This window comes from Amblyomma americanum, chromosome 8, assembly GCF_052857255.1.
Source record: "Amblyomma americanum isolate KBUSLIRL-KWMA chromosome 8, ASM5285725v1, whole genome shotgun sequence".
Taxonomy (NCBI): domain Eukaryota; kingdom Metazoa; phylum Arthropoda; class Arachnida; order Ixodida; family Ixodidae; genus Amblyomma; species Amblyomma americanum.
Genome location: NC_135504.1, coordinates 39,075,106 through 39,094,501, shown reverse-complemented (window position 1 = coordinate 39,094,501; position 19,396 = coordinate 39,075,106). Strand labels below are relative to the sequence as shown.

At 48.0% G+C, this 19,396-nt stretch overlaps 2 protein-coding genes across 2 annotated transcripts in view; both read left to right on the top strand.

Annotated features, from left to right (window-relative positions):
* The window catches only part of LOC144101408 (mannan-binding lectin serine protease 1-like), a 62,478-nt gene extending 56,584 nt beyond the window's left edge, over window positions 1–5,894 (top strand). Inside the window, exons 13-15 of the mRNA XM_077634558.1 lie at window positions 178–377; window positions 1,696–1,963; window positions 3,484–5,894. Coding sequence (XP_077490684.1) covers window positions 178–377; window positions 1,696–1,963; window positions 3,484–3,702 — 687 coding nt within the window. The 3' untranslated portion in view covers window positions 3,703–5,894. The remainder of the gene's footprint in view (window positions 1–177; window positions 378–1,695; window positions 1,964–3,483) is intronic.
* Window positions 5,895–8,650: 2,756 nt separating this feature from the next.
* LOC144101407 (mannan-binding lectin serine protease 1-like) overlaps window positions 8,651–19,396 on the top strand; it is a 45,758-nt gene continuing 35,012 nt past the window's right edge. The window contains exons 1-2 of the mRNA XM_077634557.1: window positions 8,651–8,948; window positions 13,401–13,504. Coding sequence (XP_077490683.1) covers window positions 8,794–8,948; window positions 13,401–13,504 — 259 coding nt within the window. The 5' untranslated portion in view covers window positions 8,651–8,793. The remainder of the gene's footprint in view (window positions 8,949–13,400; window positions 13,505–19,396) is intronic.

Genomic DNA, 19,396 nt, shown 5'->3' with positions numbered 1-19,396 from the left:
GGGCGGCAGAAAGTTAGGTGGCGGATGAGATTAAGAAATTTGCGTTTATACAGTGGGAACAGCTGGCAAATGACAGGCCTCTGTCCCGTAGTGGGCGTAATCAGGTTGACGATGACGATGGAGGCTGGGGATTTTTGAAAACGTTCCTGGCAGTGACGTGCGTCTCTTTGCGAGCAGGTAATGTTCTGGACGGAGCTTCGCAAGGCGTTCTGCGGTGGAAGCCTAGTGAATGACCAGTGGGTTCTCACGGCGTCCCACTGCTTCAAGCGAGACGAGATTCGCATCGACGAAGTGGAGGTGCGGTTGGGAAAGTACGACCAGACCATCGTTGAGCCGCAGCAGGTGGTCACCAAGATCGCCGACGTGCACTTTCACCCGTAAGTGCATGCAAACTTTCCCCCAGAACCAATTTTAATTTTTCTAGAACATTATAACGGAACAGGTGGACAAAAATGCTAACCGAAGTGATGTCGAAAAGGCAGAGAAGGTGGGAAAAGCGCAGGTCCAGGTTGAATGTATAGGATTGGGACATTCGAGAGTGAGAAATGGGAGGGGTTAATCTTATTGGTCGTTAGTTCATTTCTATGTGCTTCAATACATTGAAGGGTCCGTGGAGGAGCAGTGTAGACTTCGTTATTGTAGTGATTGAATAAAACTAGGGAAGCAGCATTTGCAGAGATTGTACTTTTAACTCGCAGGAAATTGTGATCACGAGGCAAGTAGTTGAAAGGACTTTATTTTGCTAAAGGCAAGGGAAGAACAAGTATGAATAAAAAAAGGCAATGCACGTTGTACACCATGGCGCTTTGAAAACTGGTCTACGAGATGCAACGAACGTTTGGAAACGAACAGTGACCATTTTTCCGCAAGCAGCATGTTATTGTATACCATTTAATGTATTGTCGCGGATGCGCTGTCACGTATGCTGAAAGCTTTAGGAGTCCAAAGTTATGTTACGTCCCCAATCTCTCCTAGTGTCTTTCCTCGTTAATTTTTGACATTTAAAAACAGTCTAGCCAGCTGGAATAGCCAAGGCATCTCCGAATGCTTGCACGAACAGTGCAGTTGGCTATCAGAGCGCATACTTTACTGACCATGAACCAGTGGTGACGGTTCAAGAGGGAGATTCAGTGAACTTTCGGCGAAGAATGTTAAACAGACTTCTTAAAATGAAGTCCTTGCTTTTTTTGCTAATTTGGAACAATAGAGCGGCAACAACTCTAAGCTTGTGAAAGCCAATTAGACGTTCTTTAATCACCATGAACGAGATAATAGAGTGCAGCTAGAAATCAGAAAACCTAACTTTTCTGAAACGGTACCCGCCGCGATGGCTCAGTGGTTAGGGCCCTCGACTACTGATCCGGAGTTCCCGGGTTCGAACCCGACCGCGGCTGCTGCATTTTTATGGAGAAAAACCGCTAAGGCGCCCATGTGCTGTGCGATGTCAGTGCACGTTAAAGATCCCCAGGCGGTCGAAATTATTCCGGAGCCCTCCACTACGGCACCTCTCTCTTCCTTTCTTCTTTCACGCCCTCCTTTATCCCTTACCTTACGGATCGGTTCAGGTGTCCAACGATAAATGAGGCAGATACTACGCCATTTACTCCACCTACCCCAAAAAAAGAAACAATTATTATTATTATTCTGAAACAATTGTTGTTGAGTATTTTCTAATTGACAACTGGTGGCTCGCAGGAACTTCAACGTGAACACGTTCGACAACGACATCGCATTGGTGCAGCTGGCGGACCGCGTTATGTTCACGGACTACATACTTCCGGTGTGCCTGGGCGAGAGCGCCACCATCGAGCGTGAATACTTCAGCTCGGGCGACGTGCAGCTGGGCACCGTCACCGGATGGGGACAGCTCACAGAGAGCGTCAACACGCTGCCTCGGTTCCTGCAGGAGATCAGGCTACCCATCATCGACCACAGAACCTGCCAGGCGTCCACGCAGTACCCGGTACGCTCGCTCGCTTCGCCCACAAACATAACCAGCAATTCTGGACAAAATCATTTTTGAATTGGAAAGAGTTTATGAATGGAATTTGTTTCATATGTTGTAAGATTTCACCGTAACAATCAATGTATCCGCACATCTCCCGTCGGCAGGATTGCATTGTTTTTGATATGGACGTTTTTCCATCGTCAAAAGCTCTGCCCATTGGTTTTCTGTGGCAATCTTAACTGCTCGATGCCAGAGGTAGAAAAACTTTAAAAGAAATGTTTTGCTACGTATAGAAAAAATGGACCATTACCTTCAATATTTCCGTAACAGCACCAGCATAAACTTTCCTGCACTAAGGCTACAACCACCCTAAAATTTCTGCCAGAACAAGCGTAAGCTGATGTTACCAGTACACCATGAAATAATATGGCCCAAATCTTCTGGCCGTGTACTAAGGTCAGCAGCTGGGTGAGTTGGATCATATGTATACAGTCATGGACACAGGAAGTCTGAGGGATGCAGTGGAACGGGACATGATTTATTGCTGTGTGTCGCTTGGAGGCCAGTAAGTCTTTATTTGTTCCAGCAGATGGAGCACTCATTTCCCCTTTTGCTTTTATGGTTTCTGATTGACCTGCTTTGCATGTCCGAACACAAATAATAATTCTTTTTTTCCGGAAACCCGCATCCCGTAAACTTTTTGTCCATGTCTATGCGAACGACAGAACAAGGGAGACATGAACAAAAGTAGCGCTGACTACCAGCTGCATTTTTTATGACTTGGATCGGATACATATAGGATTTGAACAAAGAAAATATGGGAAAAAAAACTAGAGGAGACACTTAAGCTCCGCCTTAACGTTATGACGTGATAGCTGAGTGGGTTAATCCCCATATATGCGGAAGGACATTCTCAAGTTTACATTCATAGTTCCCTGGGAGTCCTCATACCCCTCGTGGAGCAGTGGTGCAGCGGATAAGCTATGCACCACTGGCCTGCGATGGCAGGTGCTTCCAGGTTGCTCTGCCCGAGCGACCAATCATAAATTTTGCCGCCTGCCACAGTGGACAGTTTGCTCACAATCCGTTGGGCAGGTTGCGATGACGGAGCAAGGTCACGTGACATAGGTGGCCCACCTGCCTGTTAGGTCGCTCTCTGGGCACCACCTGCCAGAGTCGTGCTCGAGATTTTTCGTTCACAGCGCCAATAGCGCCGACGCCCCATTTTCAGGGTAAAAGGCCTTTAACGCTGTCGCGTTAATATATGGGCTTTTGGGTTGGGCCTAGCTTAGCTACTGCCTCGCATCCCTCAGAATGTTGATTCCTTTGCCGGTTTCCTGCCTTCTTCCTCTAACAACTTCGATCCCGTCAAGAAAGAATGGAATTGGTAGTCAGCGCTATTGTTGTCCGTCCGTCCCTGCTTCTGTTGTCACGTGTTTATGTCGTTCTATTACTGGTATCTCCGATACCTGTGTCTTTTTTCCCGCAAAATGCTCGTTGTACTCAAAGCGTTCCTACTCCCTCTCTTGTTGCAGGTGACGAGGAACATGTTCTGCGCGGGATACAAGCAGGAGATTGTAGGGGACGCTTGCAAGGGCGACAGCGGTGGTCCTTTCGTCGTCCAGCGGAAGAGCCGCTGGTACCTCATCGGAATCGTGAGCTGGGGCGTCGGCTGCGGACGCAAGGACCACTACGGCTACTACGCCAAGGTCAGCAACTACCACAGCTGGATCAAGGAGAAGATCCTCTACTAGGGGGCGTGCATCCATCCACTTCTCCTCCCTCTTTTCGGAAGAAAGAGGAGGGCTCAGGACTTATCCTCGACTTGTGGCAGGCGTTGTTGTGTGACGCGCGGACCCAACGACATCGCTGCTACTGGCACGAACTGTACGTGCTCTGAGTCATCGTGAGGCCGCACCTATGTTTGCGACCTTTCCAGGGACAGCTCCATTTTGAGCGAAGCACGTGCGACGTCTTGCGCCCAGTAGATGGACCTAAGGTGGAGGTCTTTTGAACGACCACAGGAGTGAATGGTGGAGATGGTGCTCCACCTAAGCTCAACGGCGAATGTAGACGCTTTGATAGAGGAAGTGGAGTCAGAAGCAGTTGAAAAAAGCGGACTGATGCCAAAGAGTCGAAAAGGACCTTATGGAAGAGTACAGATTATAGGCGCAGTAAAACAAGAGGAAAGTGGTAGAGTTACAAAGAATTAAATGCAAACACGACATCACTATTTTACTCCAAAGGTTGAGCTCACGAGCTCGAACACGTTTGACAGCTAAGGAAAGATGGAGGATTGAAAACAGGGCATCGGTGCCTTGGAATGACATCATGACGAGTTCCTTCGCTTGAGAATGCCTGAAAAACACATTTTCTTCGCTGATGCAGGGCATTAGTGAAGCGTCTTCAGTCCGGTTTAGTCATCCAGACTTTATAACAGCGTTGTCATAATCTTTGCGTTTTGTTGACTTAAACGCCTAATGAACAGCGTGGCAGCTATGTGGAGATAATTGGATAGGCAACCGAACGAATGCTTAGGAGCGACGTCATTGGAGATATACAAGAGTGGAGATATTAAACGTGGAACTGCTAACACTAATAGCTCAACGTAGCCGTAGCAGGAACATGCGAAGAGGGATCACGTGACTCCCGTGCATATTTGAACAGCCATCATCTTAGCTCCGCACATTGCTGCATTTTTATGCAACTGAATAGATTTATTTTTGTGTGCTGGACGCAGATATCGACAGCATGCTGGAAAGATGAAGTCCGTAGGAATCGCAGGCGAAGTTGACTTTGCGTTATCCCACGACTTCAGAGCCAGACCGTACCGTTTAGATACGGAGTCTTCTTGATATCCAGGTCATCTTTGACTTCATGGATATCGTTATGCTGCTTCATACTATATTCAGAAGCGCATCATGACGCTATCCTCAGATATCGTCGTTAGCATTATTAAAAGGCGGCGAAGGTACTTAGTGGGTCCTTGTTACAGACTGCGCTTTTGTGGAAGGGGGGCGCTGTCATCGCTCCTGTACTTGCCATAATGACGGATCTAGGCAAGCCGAACACGGCGAGCAAGTACGAAGCTGCTCCATAGCCGTGCCTGTGGAAACGCTTTCCCTACAAACATCACTCATACGAGCATTTATCCATAGGGTTCACTGCATACTCTCGGGCATTCAGCGCACGTTCAGTGCATGCAGGGACGTTGTACTTAATTGTTCCCAAGCTACATGACGCCATCTTGGTCGCTGCCATCGCGAACTTGCGTAGACAAGTTTAGCAGCTGTCGGTAACGCAGGTTCCAGAATGCAAGGCTCAAAACCGACAAACGCTTCAAGACAGCAGCGGCGAATTCACTACTCACTGCAGTGAGGAACACTCAAGAATTCCACTTTTCCACATCCTCGTGTTGCGGCGCTTTGAGTCATCTGCCGAATATTTTCTTGTTAGTACAACGCTCCTCATCTCAATAAAACTCAAGTGTCATGCATAAGCACGTTTGCTAAGAATGATACTGACGGAAAAAGTTTTTTTTGGAGTGAGGTCAGGGGCGTGGTTTTCTCCATGCTCCAAGTTACAACGTCTCAGCTGTATTGAAGTGGTGGAGAAAACTGGATGAGAAACTCATGAATCTGGACGAGGGTGGTGTCGTCCGTGACGCAATATTCGACGTGCGAGTGCGGGTGCTTTCTTACACTGCTCGCAGATGCGGGGCCTTTCCTGAGAACACTGTAGTCAGTATTTATCGTGAGCAGGAAGCTTCACAGTATTTGAACTTCCTCCATTCCTTCGCGTATTTTTTTGACATGTATGCACACACATTTCTATTATTTTCATTCGATGCGTACCAAATGTTACAGCTGTGCGAATACCCTGTGGTTCCTGCGTCCGTGTTTTTCATGCCATAAAATAAAGTTCCATTATTTTATACTTGTAAAAATTGTCTCTGAATAATTTTTTTTGTGGGTCTTATTCATCGCCAGACATTAGTTGGCTACTTTTTTCTTGTCACTACCTTTGGACGTGACTTCAGGTATTAAAAGATTCTGTAAACGACATCTGTGTATAGCGCTGTGTCGTTTCCTACAGAAAAGAAAAATTGAAAGTATGCTTGCACAACTAATTGCCGCTAAAACTTGAAAAGAAGAGCACTGTGCTTTAGAACAATCAAAGTACATAAAGAAAATACTTTTCCACCCACTATAGCTTATAAATGACTTGTTCACATGCGTTTCATAGAGCGAGCTGGTGACCACCACGGAAACCGCAGTTAAATAAAAATGCTTACTGGTCCGGGGTTCCAACCCGTCACCACCACTTCACCGGAGCAGTCGCTCTATGAACTGAGCTATCCGGGGCGGCTAGCATATGGTATAGCGAGAGAATATTGATCGATAACTCGAAGTGGGAACAGTATTGGTCAAATGATTAAAAGAATCCCCCCAAGGTGGAGTAGATTTGTAGCAGGGGAGTAATTACACATTGGCACCTACCCAAGCGATTAAGGAAGTGGGGAAGACTTTAAATGCTTAAACACTGTTCGGGTGTGTTTCAGCCCAGTTCCTTTGGCGTTGGCTCCTACTTACATAAATGTTGATCGCCAACTCCAAAAACGAAACCTGGCTTCCTGAATTGTTTGCTGCATGCACGACAGTGCGCAGCTCGCTTTTTTGTGCATTGTCATCCCAAGTAAACATGCATCTCGCAACTTCCTATCATTCGGGCGGGAATCGGAGCTTGCGCAGTGCTCCGTTGCACCCGTCTGGCATAAAAAACCACCGTGACAGAGCCATACCCCAGTCTGAAACCACAACAGAAAATTTTCTGTAGTATTTTCGGCCAAGAACTTCTAGTAACAACAGAAATATTTGTAGCAACAACATAATTTTCTGTAGAATTGTGCGGTCCCATGTCGCAACGACAAAAATACTCAGAATTGGTATGAAAAATACCACTGAAAGATATTGCACTACTGCAGAAAATTCTGTCGTCAATAGAAAAAAGTGTAGTATATTAAGCATAACTATTATAGAGATTTAACATAGCGGATACGTGTAGCGTATGTGTATACTGGATCACCGGACGCTGCCTGCGCACGCGCTGTGGTAAGGGATGGGCCAGGAATTGAGAAGCCATTCCTCTCCTATCCCTCATCGCGCATTTTCCACCTCGCGAGAGCGGCTGACTGACTACACGGCTTCCGGCCAGCAGTGGTTGACGGAGCGTGCCGACGCAGTGGCCGCTATATACGGGTTTCCTGAGCAGGGGCTAAACCCAGTAGGCACGTATCTCCGGGCCTGGGCGGTAGCCGAAGCCACTGTAGTCCATAGACTAAGGGATCCACATGCAGGGGGGAGAACCATCAGCTGCTCTGGAATAAATTTTATTACGCGATAGAATAAAAGAGCCCCTTATGTCAGGTGACACGGGTTGTACGCGCTGCATCATTTGCCGCGGGTAGTACACTGAAGACCCAGCTGCGGCCGTCCACCTGTCACGATTGGCAGGTGTCAAGGTGGAGCGAGGAAAATACCCGTTCCCTCTTCAGTGGTGAAGAGGATGGGACTGGAAGGTGGCTGGCACGGGAATAACCCAGAAGGTGGCTACCATGGAAGGTGGAGGTTTTGACGCGGGAGGAGGAATGCGGTATCTGTGTGTGGTTGGCACGGGAGCGACACGGCTGGGGGGTGGGGGGGGGGGATGATTTATCTTGGAAGGTGCAAGGTGAATCAGCCAGTGCCAATGATATTTCGCTGATTACTGCGCTAAGGCGGCAACCTTACCTCTTCGAGCAGGTGGAAGACCAAGTGGTAACGCACTGTAAGATTGAGAATAGATTAGGAATAGATTAAGATGGGCGGTGTTATAGGAACGCGAATTATACGACACTAGTCTAATAATAATAATAATAATAATAATAATAATAATAATAATAATAATAATAATAATAATAATAATAATAATAATAATAATTGGTTTTGGGGGAAAGGAAATGGCTCAGTATCTGTCTCATATATCGGCGGTCACCTGAACCGCGCCGTAAGGGAAGGGATAAAGGAGGGAGTGAAAGAAGAAAGGAAGAGAGAGGTGCCGTAGTGGAGGGCTCCGGAAGAATTTCGACCACCTGGGGATCTTTAACGTGCACTGACATCGCACAGCACACGGGCGCCTTAGCGTTTTTCCTCCATAAAAACGCAGCCGCCGCGGTCGGGTTCACGTCTAACGCATGACGATGATATCGCACTCGTGCGTGATATGTGGACGCGGGATAGGTGTGGCAAGGCATTGTATCTTCAGCCATGCGCTCAGTTTGTTCATGGCATAGCATGTGCTTTGAATGGTATGTGTGGCCGTGCATGGCAGCTCACAACGAGGTCCTCATGTTATCGCTTTTTCAGAGCTAATAGTAATAAGGTGTCCTTCACGTTTTTTCTCTAACGTTAATTCACATAATAAAGAAATTGATTATTTCTCTCTTTATCGCCTATTCGTGATCGCTATTCAGCCGTGTTTCGACATTGACCCTCGTCCCAACGATTTGCCTCCTTAGGGGCAAGACGGGGAAGTCTTGCAGGCGGGCTTGTCTAACGGGGAGTGGCTGACGCGACACGCGCTCTGCCGGCGACGAAGAACATCGGCGAGCTTGATAAGTGCGCCGTCGGCGAGATAGGACACTCGCCCTGCCTCGCCTGCCGTCATCTCAGCGCGATTACGAAGAGGAGAAGACGTAGCAAGTAGCAACCCTTCGTTTATTGAGGCACCGTGCAAGACGATCTGGCCAGCAGTTCAGCCCGGCACAGCGCGAAAGTCTTGCCACGTACAGTTACTAAACGTGTGTCATGTCGGAGTCGGTGCTAGGCCTCTCGAACATCAACTTCACGGGCAACGGGAAGCGTCGAACTTTGCGTCGCATACATGGCACGTTCGCCTGCAGCCTGTGGCTTAGAACAGTGGTGTTGGCTGTGACAGCAGTGGAGTTGGTGCGTCAAGCTACGTAAGTACAACGTGAGCGAATGCGAACGCGTTAGCTTACGTTGGCGTTACGGAATGCTGCATTGAATGCGCTAACCGGTACATGAAGCATAAACGTGTGACGGTGCCCAGAGAGTGGGTTGTCGGCCATAGCGGAACTATACACTCCAGAGGTTTTAACGCAGGTATAGTTGAATCTGTATTAGTAAGTCCGGAAGTTTGCACTTGTTGCGCAAATGTTCCTCGGCTGGACTTTTCTGCATCGTGTGAAAGGCTAGCTTGGCTGGTGGAGCAGATAGAAAAAAGACGTATATATTTCGTTGAAATAGCTTAGGAGTCAAGATTGATTTCACACTTTCGACTTGAAATGAAATTAAACATATAGCAAAAAGGGGGGCTTGGTAGTGCGGTGCAATAAACTAATGCAGTTGCAACAAGTTGTCTTCAGACGCCAAAATGCATGCAGCTTGTAGATATGCCACGTTTTCGTGCAGCCTTCTCTGAATCGTTCCGTTAAAAAGCAAGAGAAAGACAAATGCGTATACGAATGTGATGAAAACCGAGGTCAGTGAGTTGCATGATGACGCGAAAATAAGCAGAAAAAGTAATTACAAATAAAAAGTGCGAATGTGTACGTCAAGGAGGTTTAATTTAAACTCTACTCAGTGCACGAATATCGGCTTGTTTGCCAGTGATCAAAGCAGCTTTACTGCAGGCCTAATTAAGAAAATGAAACTTCAGTAAAAAAAGGAGCCCCGCCGCGGTGGCTCAGTGGTTAGGGCGCTCGACTACTGATCCGGAGTTCGCGAGTTCGAACCCGACCGCGGCGGCTGCGTTTTTATGGAGGAAAAACGCTAAGGCGCCCGTGTGCTGTGCGATGTCAATGCACGTTAAAGATCCCCAGGTGGTCGAAATTATTCCGGAGGCCTCCACTACGGCACCTCTTCTTCCTTACTTCTTTCACTCCCTCCTTTATCCCTTCCCTTACGGCGCGGTACAGGTGTCCAACGATATATGAGACAGATATTGCGCCATTTCCTTTCCCCCCAAAACCAATTATTATTATCATTATTATTAAAAAAGGAAAACACGCTAAGAACGAACGTACAAAGATATAAAACTAGCCCTGTATCGATCTGAATTTAGAAAAAAATTTGCCCGAGAAAAGAGTGCGAACACTATTTTGTAACCAGCGAAGTTTCAAGTGGCGATGCACTGCGGAGTCGAATTAAGCGCTACGTCCTTCTAAGGCGGCGATAAAAATGTTGAGTTCATGACGGGTGGTCCCTGGTTTCGTAGTGAACAGAGCTGTATGCATGCATTCGTCGCCCTACAGATCCCGACGTTTTGCTACTGCAGTCCGGGTAACCAGCGAAACCTACCATTCCCGTAATCTCCACGCCCGAGAAGTTCCTCGTTCGCGTCTCGTATTACCGCGATAGTGCGAGAGCATCATACTCCAGTGTGGCGATGGTCTTTCTGTCCACGGTTGCTGCATGCATCGGCCGTATACCGTGGGTACTGCTTGGCGTTGGCGTGTTGTTGCAACTTGCAAGAAAGATCCCTTGTCTCGATTCCTACTAACCAAACCTTTTTTTTTTCTTCTCACCAACGGCTTTGCTTTAGATGCCTTAATAAGGCATCGAGATGGCAGTACCAAAAAATGCCGACACCGTGTGGAAAACGTTGAAGTAGAGAGCGTTCGCTGTTTGGTTTACTAGAATTGACCATTACTAGAATGTACTAGAATTAGCACCCTCATCAAAATCTGGATTATGACGTCATTGTCACGTAGCGGCCTCAGTCGGCCGCTGTCTTGGATTAATTAATGTCGATATCAATTACCATTATTGGCCAACATCTTGGATTTATAAGTGACGTCACCAATCAATAACCAATTGAATTTATCAGTGACGTCAACAATCAATCATAAATTGGTTTGCTATATCGATTTACTATGGAGACCCGCATTTTGAATTCCTCATACTTAGAAAATTTCACGCTAAAGGAAGGTGGTAGCAGACCCCAAGAAGTTGAGAAACGTGATGAGTAAGAGCTAACGCTCTTGAAAGTACCACGAGATAGAAGTTTAACATTATCATTATCAATCTAGATATGTATACCGCAGTAGAAAGGCCCCTTCTAGTGACTTCTACCTAACCTTGTCCTGTACCAGCTGCGGCCGCCTTAGCCCTGCAAACTTCTTAATGTCATTCGCCCACGTAATTTTCTGCCACCCTCTGCTATGTTAGTCTTCCCTTGAAATCCACTCCATTCATTACGCTTAGACACCACCGTTTTTTTGTAGCGATAGCTACATTATGGTAGCATTTCGAGCCATCAGGGTGGCGACCGCCGCCACCCTGTGGCAACGCCGCCGCGCTGTCACGTGGTGCGGAGCAGCTGCTGGCGGTGCGGCGCCGTGGCTGATCACGTGGTTGTTCACGTGACCAAGTTCCACTCTGCCAGCTGTAGCTATCGCGTCACACCAGGCTTAACCAAAGCTAAACGATCGCCAATTTTTTCCCCTCCGCATTGCCTATTTCTTCTTGATTTCTACGAGGAGTATTATACCAATACGTACTTTCAGCATGACACGTGCCGCCAACTTAAAGCGTAGCACACGCCTTGAGTGCGCATGCGCAGAATGCCTTGAGGGCGCCAGATGGCGCCATGCACCGCCTAGTGGAGCGCAAGCTTGTTGCGTCGGGACCAATCAGCCCTTGCGCGCTGACGGCGAGCACTACGCGGTACGCACTATGCAAGATGTCTATACTAACTCGCGTTTGTTCCTACACTTCCAGGCTCATAAAGTTACGCATCGTTTTCCATTGAATAGCTCGCTCCGCATTACAGCAGGCTTTTTCGTTTGGCTCCAAATTTCTGCCCTATGGATTAGTACAATTGATAATTTGAAAGCGTTGGAAGCGCGCTCCTTAAGGTGCACTTAAGAGACCATGCACTTGCACACGAACGGTTACAGTGCAAGTATTGATAATTATACTAGTACCATTTCTGTTTTGCCCTCTTCGCCTTCTGACGCTCATTATCTATTTGTTGTGTAGCCAACTGCCAGGCGACAACTTCAGGATCGGAAAAGTTTATGTCCTCTTATCTACACCACCGTTTAGCAGCGGCTGGACTCTCCTTCTGTGCATCCATATCAAGCCTTGCGATACAGCCGCCGATTACATCTCCGCCTTTTATACGCGGCGGTGACGAACGCGGCGCCGCTGTGGGGTCCCTCTAGTTACGACAGTATCGGCGCATGCGCACAACTGCTCATCCGCGTGACGTCACGCTCGGATCCGACGGTGGAGCGGGCGCGCGGCCGCGGCGACGGCGGCGACGAAGCGCGCGGCGCACCCACTGCTCCTCTCCGGTTGCCATGGCAACGGGGCATGCGCACAACTCGTCTCTTCGATGTACAGCGAAATGCTCGACTGGTAGCCTAGTGTTGCTCTCGCTACAAAATAATTCGAAGCGACTTTGCCATGCGGCTGAGACATGTAGGCATACATTCTTTTATTACTGCTTAGCCCACCCCACCAATGCTTGCCCCTTGCCTTGTTCCCATTTTTAATGCGATAGGGTTAAATGCCCCGTCACCCAGAAAATCTTGCGTTGGCGGTGTGAGCTTAAAATGACGAGCATGACTCTAGCAGGTGGTGCCCACGAGAGCAACCTGGGCGGCAGGTGTGCCACCTAGGTCGCATGACCTTGCGGCGTTATCACACCCTGCCCGCCAGATAGTGAGCAAAGTGGCCAGGGTGGCAGGTGGCAGTTAATGATTGATCGCTCGGGAACAGCAACCCGGGTCGCATAAGGCCCGCTTCTGGGAGCATCTGCCATCGCAGGGCAGTGCAGCATCGCTTATGACCGCTGCACCACGTTGTCATACGCTGCAGGAGGCATACGCTGCAGGAGGCGTATGACGACTTCCAGGCATCTATCAATGTAAAGTACAGAATGACCTTGTGCGTATATGGGAATTAATTCATTACGCTATTCTGTCATACCCTTAAAGTGGAGCTTAAGCGTCTGTCCACTTCAATTTTTTTGGCGGTAAGGACCTAGAGACGTTGAATACAAGGAATAATGCAACTAAAAAGAGAATAAAGTTTTGGAATAAAGAGTTCGCGAAGAAACGTCGACAAAATCGGCCAGTAGGACTTTAATGCTGACGCAATGAAAGCATGCGAGGAAAAAATTCAAATTCAAATTATTTTCCGCCTGCTGACACAATCCGCGTAGTTGTCCTGTATTCTGATGTTACGTGCATCCTTACAAAAATCGGACACGCAACTAAAATTTCCTGAGTCTATTTCTTCAAGTCGTGTTCCCTGAACGCCCCCCCCCCCCCCCCCCTGCAGATATATAGCATGTCGGCTTCATTGGCTATAATGTTAGTGGCTCACTTATGGACGCTTCGAATGAATTCAGAATGGTCACTCGTCTCTGACGTCTTGCGCAGGTGCCTGCAGTTGTCCATCGACACAGCGGACGACTCAGTTCGCGTCCTGCGTGAGAAACGGGCCCTCTCCATACCAGCAGCCAACTCCGTACGCGAGTTTAGAGGTGAGTAATAGTTTTACGCCTACAGCTGTAGCAACACACCATGTACAGCCTTTTTCAAAAGAGTAGAAAATGTTTGATTCTGAGCTGTGCTGCAGGGTTTCTGCGTCGTCCATGGAAGGCTTAACTTTCGGTTGGATGAGAACGAGATATCTCCTCGCCTTAAATAGACTTGAAACGCTGGCGATTTATAACGAGTTATACAGTATCGCGCAGAAGCAAACCCTCTGGGCTCTAAGCTTCTTATAAAGGTTGTAAGCCTAAAATACCATCGTGCGTTAGTGGGACTCCCAATATACCTTTCGTTGGCTTTCCTTAACTGGTTTCATTAGTTTGGACTTCGCTCAAGTTGTGTGATTTAGCATGGCTTTCGCTGAATTGCAATGGCATCCTATTGACCTTGGTTTGAGTTTTAAAGGGGCTCTGAAACAACATCAGAGAAGAGCACATCAACTCTCTCAATCACTGCATTGTGTTGGCATGAATGCCTCAGCCAAATAATACAATTCTACACCCAGCACAGAACCCACAATCACGCGCGAAAGTTGGCGAGCCCTTCCACCTGGCTTTTTCATGCTCGCACTCTCCTCCGTCGCTCGCACCTGTGTATACAAGTTGAGAGGTGGGTAATGGTTACATTCAAACGTCAGGCAGCTACCATGGCCGCGGCCAATAAGCCGCGTAGCTCCGGCGTGGCAGGAAGCTCCGCTGCCGGAAGTGGGGCAAAAAGTGCAGCGTGCAAAACGTGAAGAGAAAAGAGGAAAAGGCGCGAAGACGTGGAAATTTAAATTTCGACTACATACACGCAGCTTCTACAAAACGTATTACCAAAATTCTCGCTGGACAATATGCATGAAGCGAGATGGTTTAACATCCCAGGCATACTGCAACTTTATTAGAGCCCCTTTAAAACATGGAATGCTTTTAGCTCTCGTTGTCAACGCACTGCTGGTCACCTGCACGCCAAAATGGAGGTAGAAAAGACGGGTGACCTTGGCGCAAGAACGAAGGGAGAACACGGAGGCGAACCTAAACGAACTCTGGCGAAACTATCCGCCTGCCCCTGGTGCCCACATGCGGCGCTGCGCCCGGAGGAACGCATGAGTTAAGAACGGCGTCTTCCTAGTCCCGTGGCGGGCGAAGCCAGCACGCGGCGCGAAGGAGCCTACGCTGTGCCGTGCAGCAGTCCTCGTGGTGTTTGGGCGATGATAAACATGGAGGAAAGCTACACGCCTGTTGGGCAGCCCGAGAGTCCGCTCACCTCCTTCCCCCGCCATCACTGTTTTACAACGGGTTCCGTAGAAAACCGAAGGATGGCGCCACGGTTCCGCACGCGGCTTTGCACTCTCCCGCCCGGAGGACGTGGCGGACGGATATTTGTGTACGGGCGAGGCACACCCACTACCCAGCAATTCTGGACAAAAGCATTTTTGAACGGAAAAATGTTTATGAACGGAATTTTTTCATATATTGTAAAATTTCGCTACAACAATCAATGCATCCGCAGGTCTCCTGTCGGCAGGCTTGCATTTTTTTGCTGGTAACGGCTTTGCTATCGGCAAAAGCGTTCCCCATTAGTTTGTTAGGGCAGCGTCAGCTGCTTGATGCGATTTAGAAAGACTTTAAAAGAAAGATTTGGCGACGCATCGGAAGGATGAACCATTATCTTCAATATATCTATAAGAAAACTTTACAATTTTCTAACGTTCCAAATTTTTACCCAAGACTGTTGGACATGCGAGAGCCTTGCAGCGAGGTTCAGTCTCAAGAATATGCTACGCCGCTACTGCAAAACAGTTCACGCTTATGTCTACACTCGCCCACGCGAGAAAACACTTTTTTTTCGCATTATGAAGAATTGCTGCTGGAGAGCGCTTATTCGTTGGATGTTTGGAGTACCACTCCATCTCGTATGTCTAGCTGATTTCTATTCTAAATGAATTATGTTTGGGCACTGATATTAACGGGCGCTGTGTGCGGGAACCAAGGCGGGATGGAGGCTCATCAATGGCCAATAAAAGAATCAAGATAAAAAGCATAAGCCCGTCCCGAGACAGCGAATATTTTGAGCGTTGCGTGCGTCCCAAAGCAAATTGGGACAGCTTTTGAAATCAATGCATTGTGGGAAAAGTGCCTCTGAAGGAGCTTTTTTCTTTATATCTACGCGTGGTCTGTTCATCGTCTTTGTGTCGTTAGGGAATGTTGTTCTTTCCATCAAATATATATACTCCTCACACCAAGGCAGGAAAGGCCGGCTTAGAGCAATGCTCTAGTAACGACATCTCTTCCCTCCTCCTCCTATGCCGGCGCTCCTTTTCTCGGCTCCTCCTGGGCGCTGACGGTGGCGGCACCTAGGCCGGGGAATGCTAGCAGACGATCCCAACGCTCGCCTTTTGACGCGCAGCAGACCGCGCGGCCGAATGAATTTTGTGTTGCGTTTTTTGCCTTGGCTTTGGTCGAAATGACAGGATGACATGGAAGATCGAAAAATCAGTTACTGAAATAACGGCCGCGACAAACGCTGCGCTGCTTTATCGAAACTTTTTGTCCTGCGATTACTTTCATTGCGGAGCATACTTTGGAAGTGGCGTGCGCGAGCGAGATCACGGCACTATAGTGAATGTCTCGGAGTCATGCTTTTCAACTGGCGTCTTTTGCCCAATCGTATTAAAAATTTAACTCCGCAAAGAGGAAGTGGACCGACATGCGACTGGATGTGCGGCCTAGGCTTTATTAAAGCCCCTCCATGACGCTACCGCTTTAAACTGGTCGGAAAAAAACGTCATGGAGGGGCTTTAGGCTTTATCTGAGCGGATGACAGTTTAGTGCTCCTATAATATATTCTCTCAAAGGCGCCTTCGTTAATGCAACGGGCTGTGCTATTTAGTGTGTAGGTGATTACTCGTCTCAAATTTAATTTTGTAGCGCAGGAAAGCTTGGAGATTATTTCGGAGTTAATATACATCGGACACCTCGCAGGCTACCGTGCAAAATATCCTACTGACGGTAGCCACGTTATGGTTGTTTGTTAATAGGCGAATACGATGTCCTAGAGTTGCGCACTGTAACACGGTTGTAATCACAATTTTGATGTAGGGTTAATAGTCTGTGTTGATTAACAGCAACCGAAAAAGGCATTTAAACGCTGTTCCGTGAGAAGCTACCGCGCCACATGAGTCATTCGAATGCTTCTTGTTTAGTTGATTATCTTGGGTCAGCATATGCAACAATGGCTTGTAAGAGAACATTGCCTTCCCCCTTGTACTCTCCATGCCTAACGCGCAGTAGCCTGGACTGCCGCAGTTAATTAATCGCTTTCGGTCGAAGTAGCGTGAAAAAGAAGAAAGAAACCAATGCTGAAAAATCAGAACTCGAATTTACTCAGTTCTCTCCGAAGCAAACACGTTGGTTCGTTTAGGAAGTTGCTTGAAGTGAAAATTGTAAAACAAGGAGAAAATAGCAGAAAATAGAATGGGTAAGTCTCCCATATTTCTGCTGAAACATTGTCAATGTCTCGAGACCAAACTTTTATAATCTCACCTGCTGTAAGCAGCTGTACCTTTCGGACAGTTATGAGAAATATGTTCTTGCAAGGTTTGTTATGGTAGCAAGCAAACATGTGATTAGAAAGCAGTAGGTCACGTGTTGTTAGGTTCAGAGCCTTCCCACTCCTGGGTGTGGGCTGCTTTCGATGCAAAAAAGAGCTTGGTACTGCATCTGGCCTTAATTTCTTTATACCGTAATTCCGAAGGAGGAGGAAAGACATTTATTCAGATCATAAAAACTGGGTGGGTTCAGTACGAGAACCCATTGGTCGCCATCATAATCCGGCCCCTCTCAACAAGCAATTTCTGGTCGAGTGGGCTGTGGCTATGAAGAGTTGCCTCCCAGCGCTCCTGAGTCGGATCGGGATTGCTGTCCAAGTCTGGGTTTTCTTGACATTCCCAAACCGCGTGAAAGAGTGTGCCAACTGCTCCACATAAGGGGCAGGACGAATGGTAGGTTTCTGGGTACCATTTACTCATTAGGTAAGGATTGGGCAGAGTATTAGTTTGTAGTCGCCTGATTATGTGCTCTTCATATTTACTTAGCGTTTTGTGAGGGCATGGCTGCCAAACTGGTCTTCGGGGAAGTGATAAAGTAAGATTTTGTATGACACAGCCTTACGAGGAACAATAGAAACCACGAAAAATATACAGAGAGCGTGATCTTTCATAACTTGAAAAACATGCACAAGTGTTAACACGTCACAGACCCCACAAAAGGCCGTAAGAGCTTTGCCAAAGCTGGACGTTGGAAATCGTCAGGATCAGTGCGCGCCCCGCTGCGTTGGTGATTCATTTGACACCACCTATCCCCGTTACAAAAGTTCCACGCAGCGCGATTTTTGCACGAATTGGCGGCAGCGACGACGGCCTTGGACCCAAAATGTCTACAGCTATGTTTAACGGATGTACTCGCTTGCATTCTCAATTATTATCCGCGCAGATATCGAGTATTCAAGCGATAGCTGAGTCAGTGTGCCTAGGCACAGTAAGGCCCGATTTTGGTATGAACCCCGCCTGACAAGTACGTTCAGCAATGCGCGCAACACGAAAGATAGACCTGAATCGCGAGCAGCATGAACAGCGCGGTCTTCAGCAGCGATAACCACCCCTTCGGCGCCCAGTTTGTGAGCGACGGAGTCCAACTGCAACAAAACAAATACGTTCATCGATGCGCCCAACAAGAAAGATAGGCCTGCACCACGAGCAGCAAGAACACCGTAGGCTCAAACAGCAAGAACCACCTTTTTACTATCGAATTCGTGAGCGAAGGAGTACATCTGTAACGACACAAATACGGCAAGCAATGCGCGCAACATAAAGGCTAGACCTATATTGCGAGCACCATGTGCAGCGGGTATCAGACAGCGAGAACCACCTCTTAAGTATGGGGTTCGTAAGCGGAGGAGTCCAACTGCGACAAAAATCTCTGCAGCAGAGCGCAAAATGAAAGACCTCCAAAGCGAGCAACGTAAACGTGGGGGCTCAAACAATATGAAGCGTAACTTTCCAGTCGAGCCCGTGGAATAGTCTGACTGCAACCACGTCGACAGGCCACGAAATGCGCACATCAAAGCTGCACCTGCAGAATCTAGCAGAGCTGGCACGGTGGGCATAAGACAACAAGAAGCACAACTTTCGTAGCCTACGAGCGAACGAGTCCATCTACAACTATGCCAAAGAGCATTTACTGCGAAGAAGGACTGCAGTTGCTCGCGCTTCGCACCAAATGCCCAGGAAAAAAACAAACACGACTCACAACTGAAGGACGGCCACTCACCTCACAGCCAGCACATTATAAATGTTTTCCCGGCCGATCCTGTGCAGCTAAACCTTTCGGCGAGCCGCATTGCTTTTTCCGGACGGAATTGCAAAAAAATATTTTCCCACTGACTCCTCGGTTGTTGCATCCATACGCGCAACAGAAGCTCCGCATCGCCGCAATGCGTAGACGCCGTGAAAGATGGAAAAACACTTCCCTCCAAAGCTGTTGCACAGAAAGAAAACGAAGCGCGATACCTACCCCCGACAATGGCGCTGGCGTCTTCTGCGGAGCAAAAAAGCGCGCGATAACACGTGACCACGGTGCCTCGGCCAATGGGAGGATCGATTATCTGGCGGCGTGCTAACAGAGAAGGGAAGCCATAAAGTTCCAAGCTTTGCTTTACTGTTGTTCCATTGAGGGGCTTCAACTTACCCCCCCCCCCTCCCCCGAGGGAGTGACGTCCTTGTGCAACTTCCTTTAAGCTAACCACTCTAGCCTTGTTGCCGCCGGGGAGTCGTCTCTGATGCACTGTTGGCGGTGATGTCTACAAGCACTTTGAGTTGCTTCAGTAATTTCCGCAGCGAA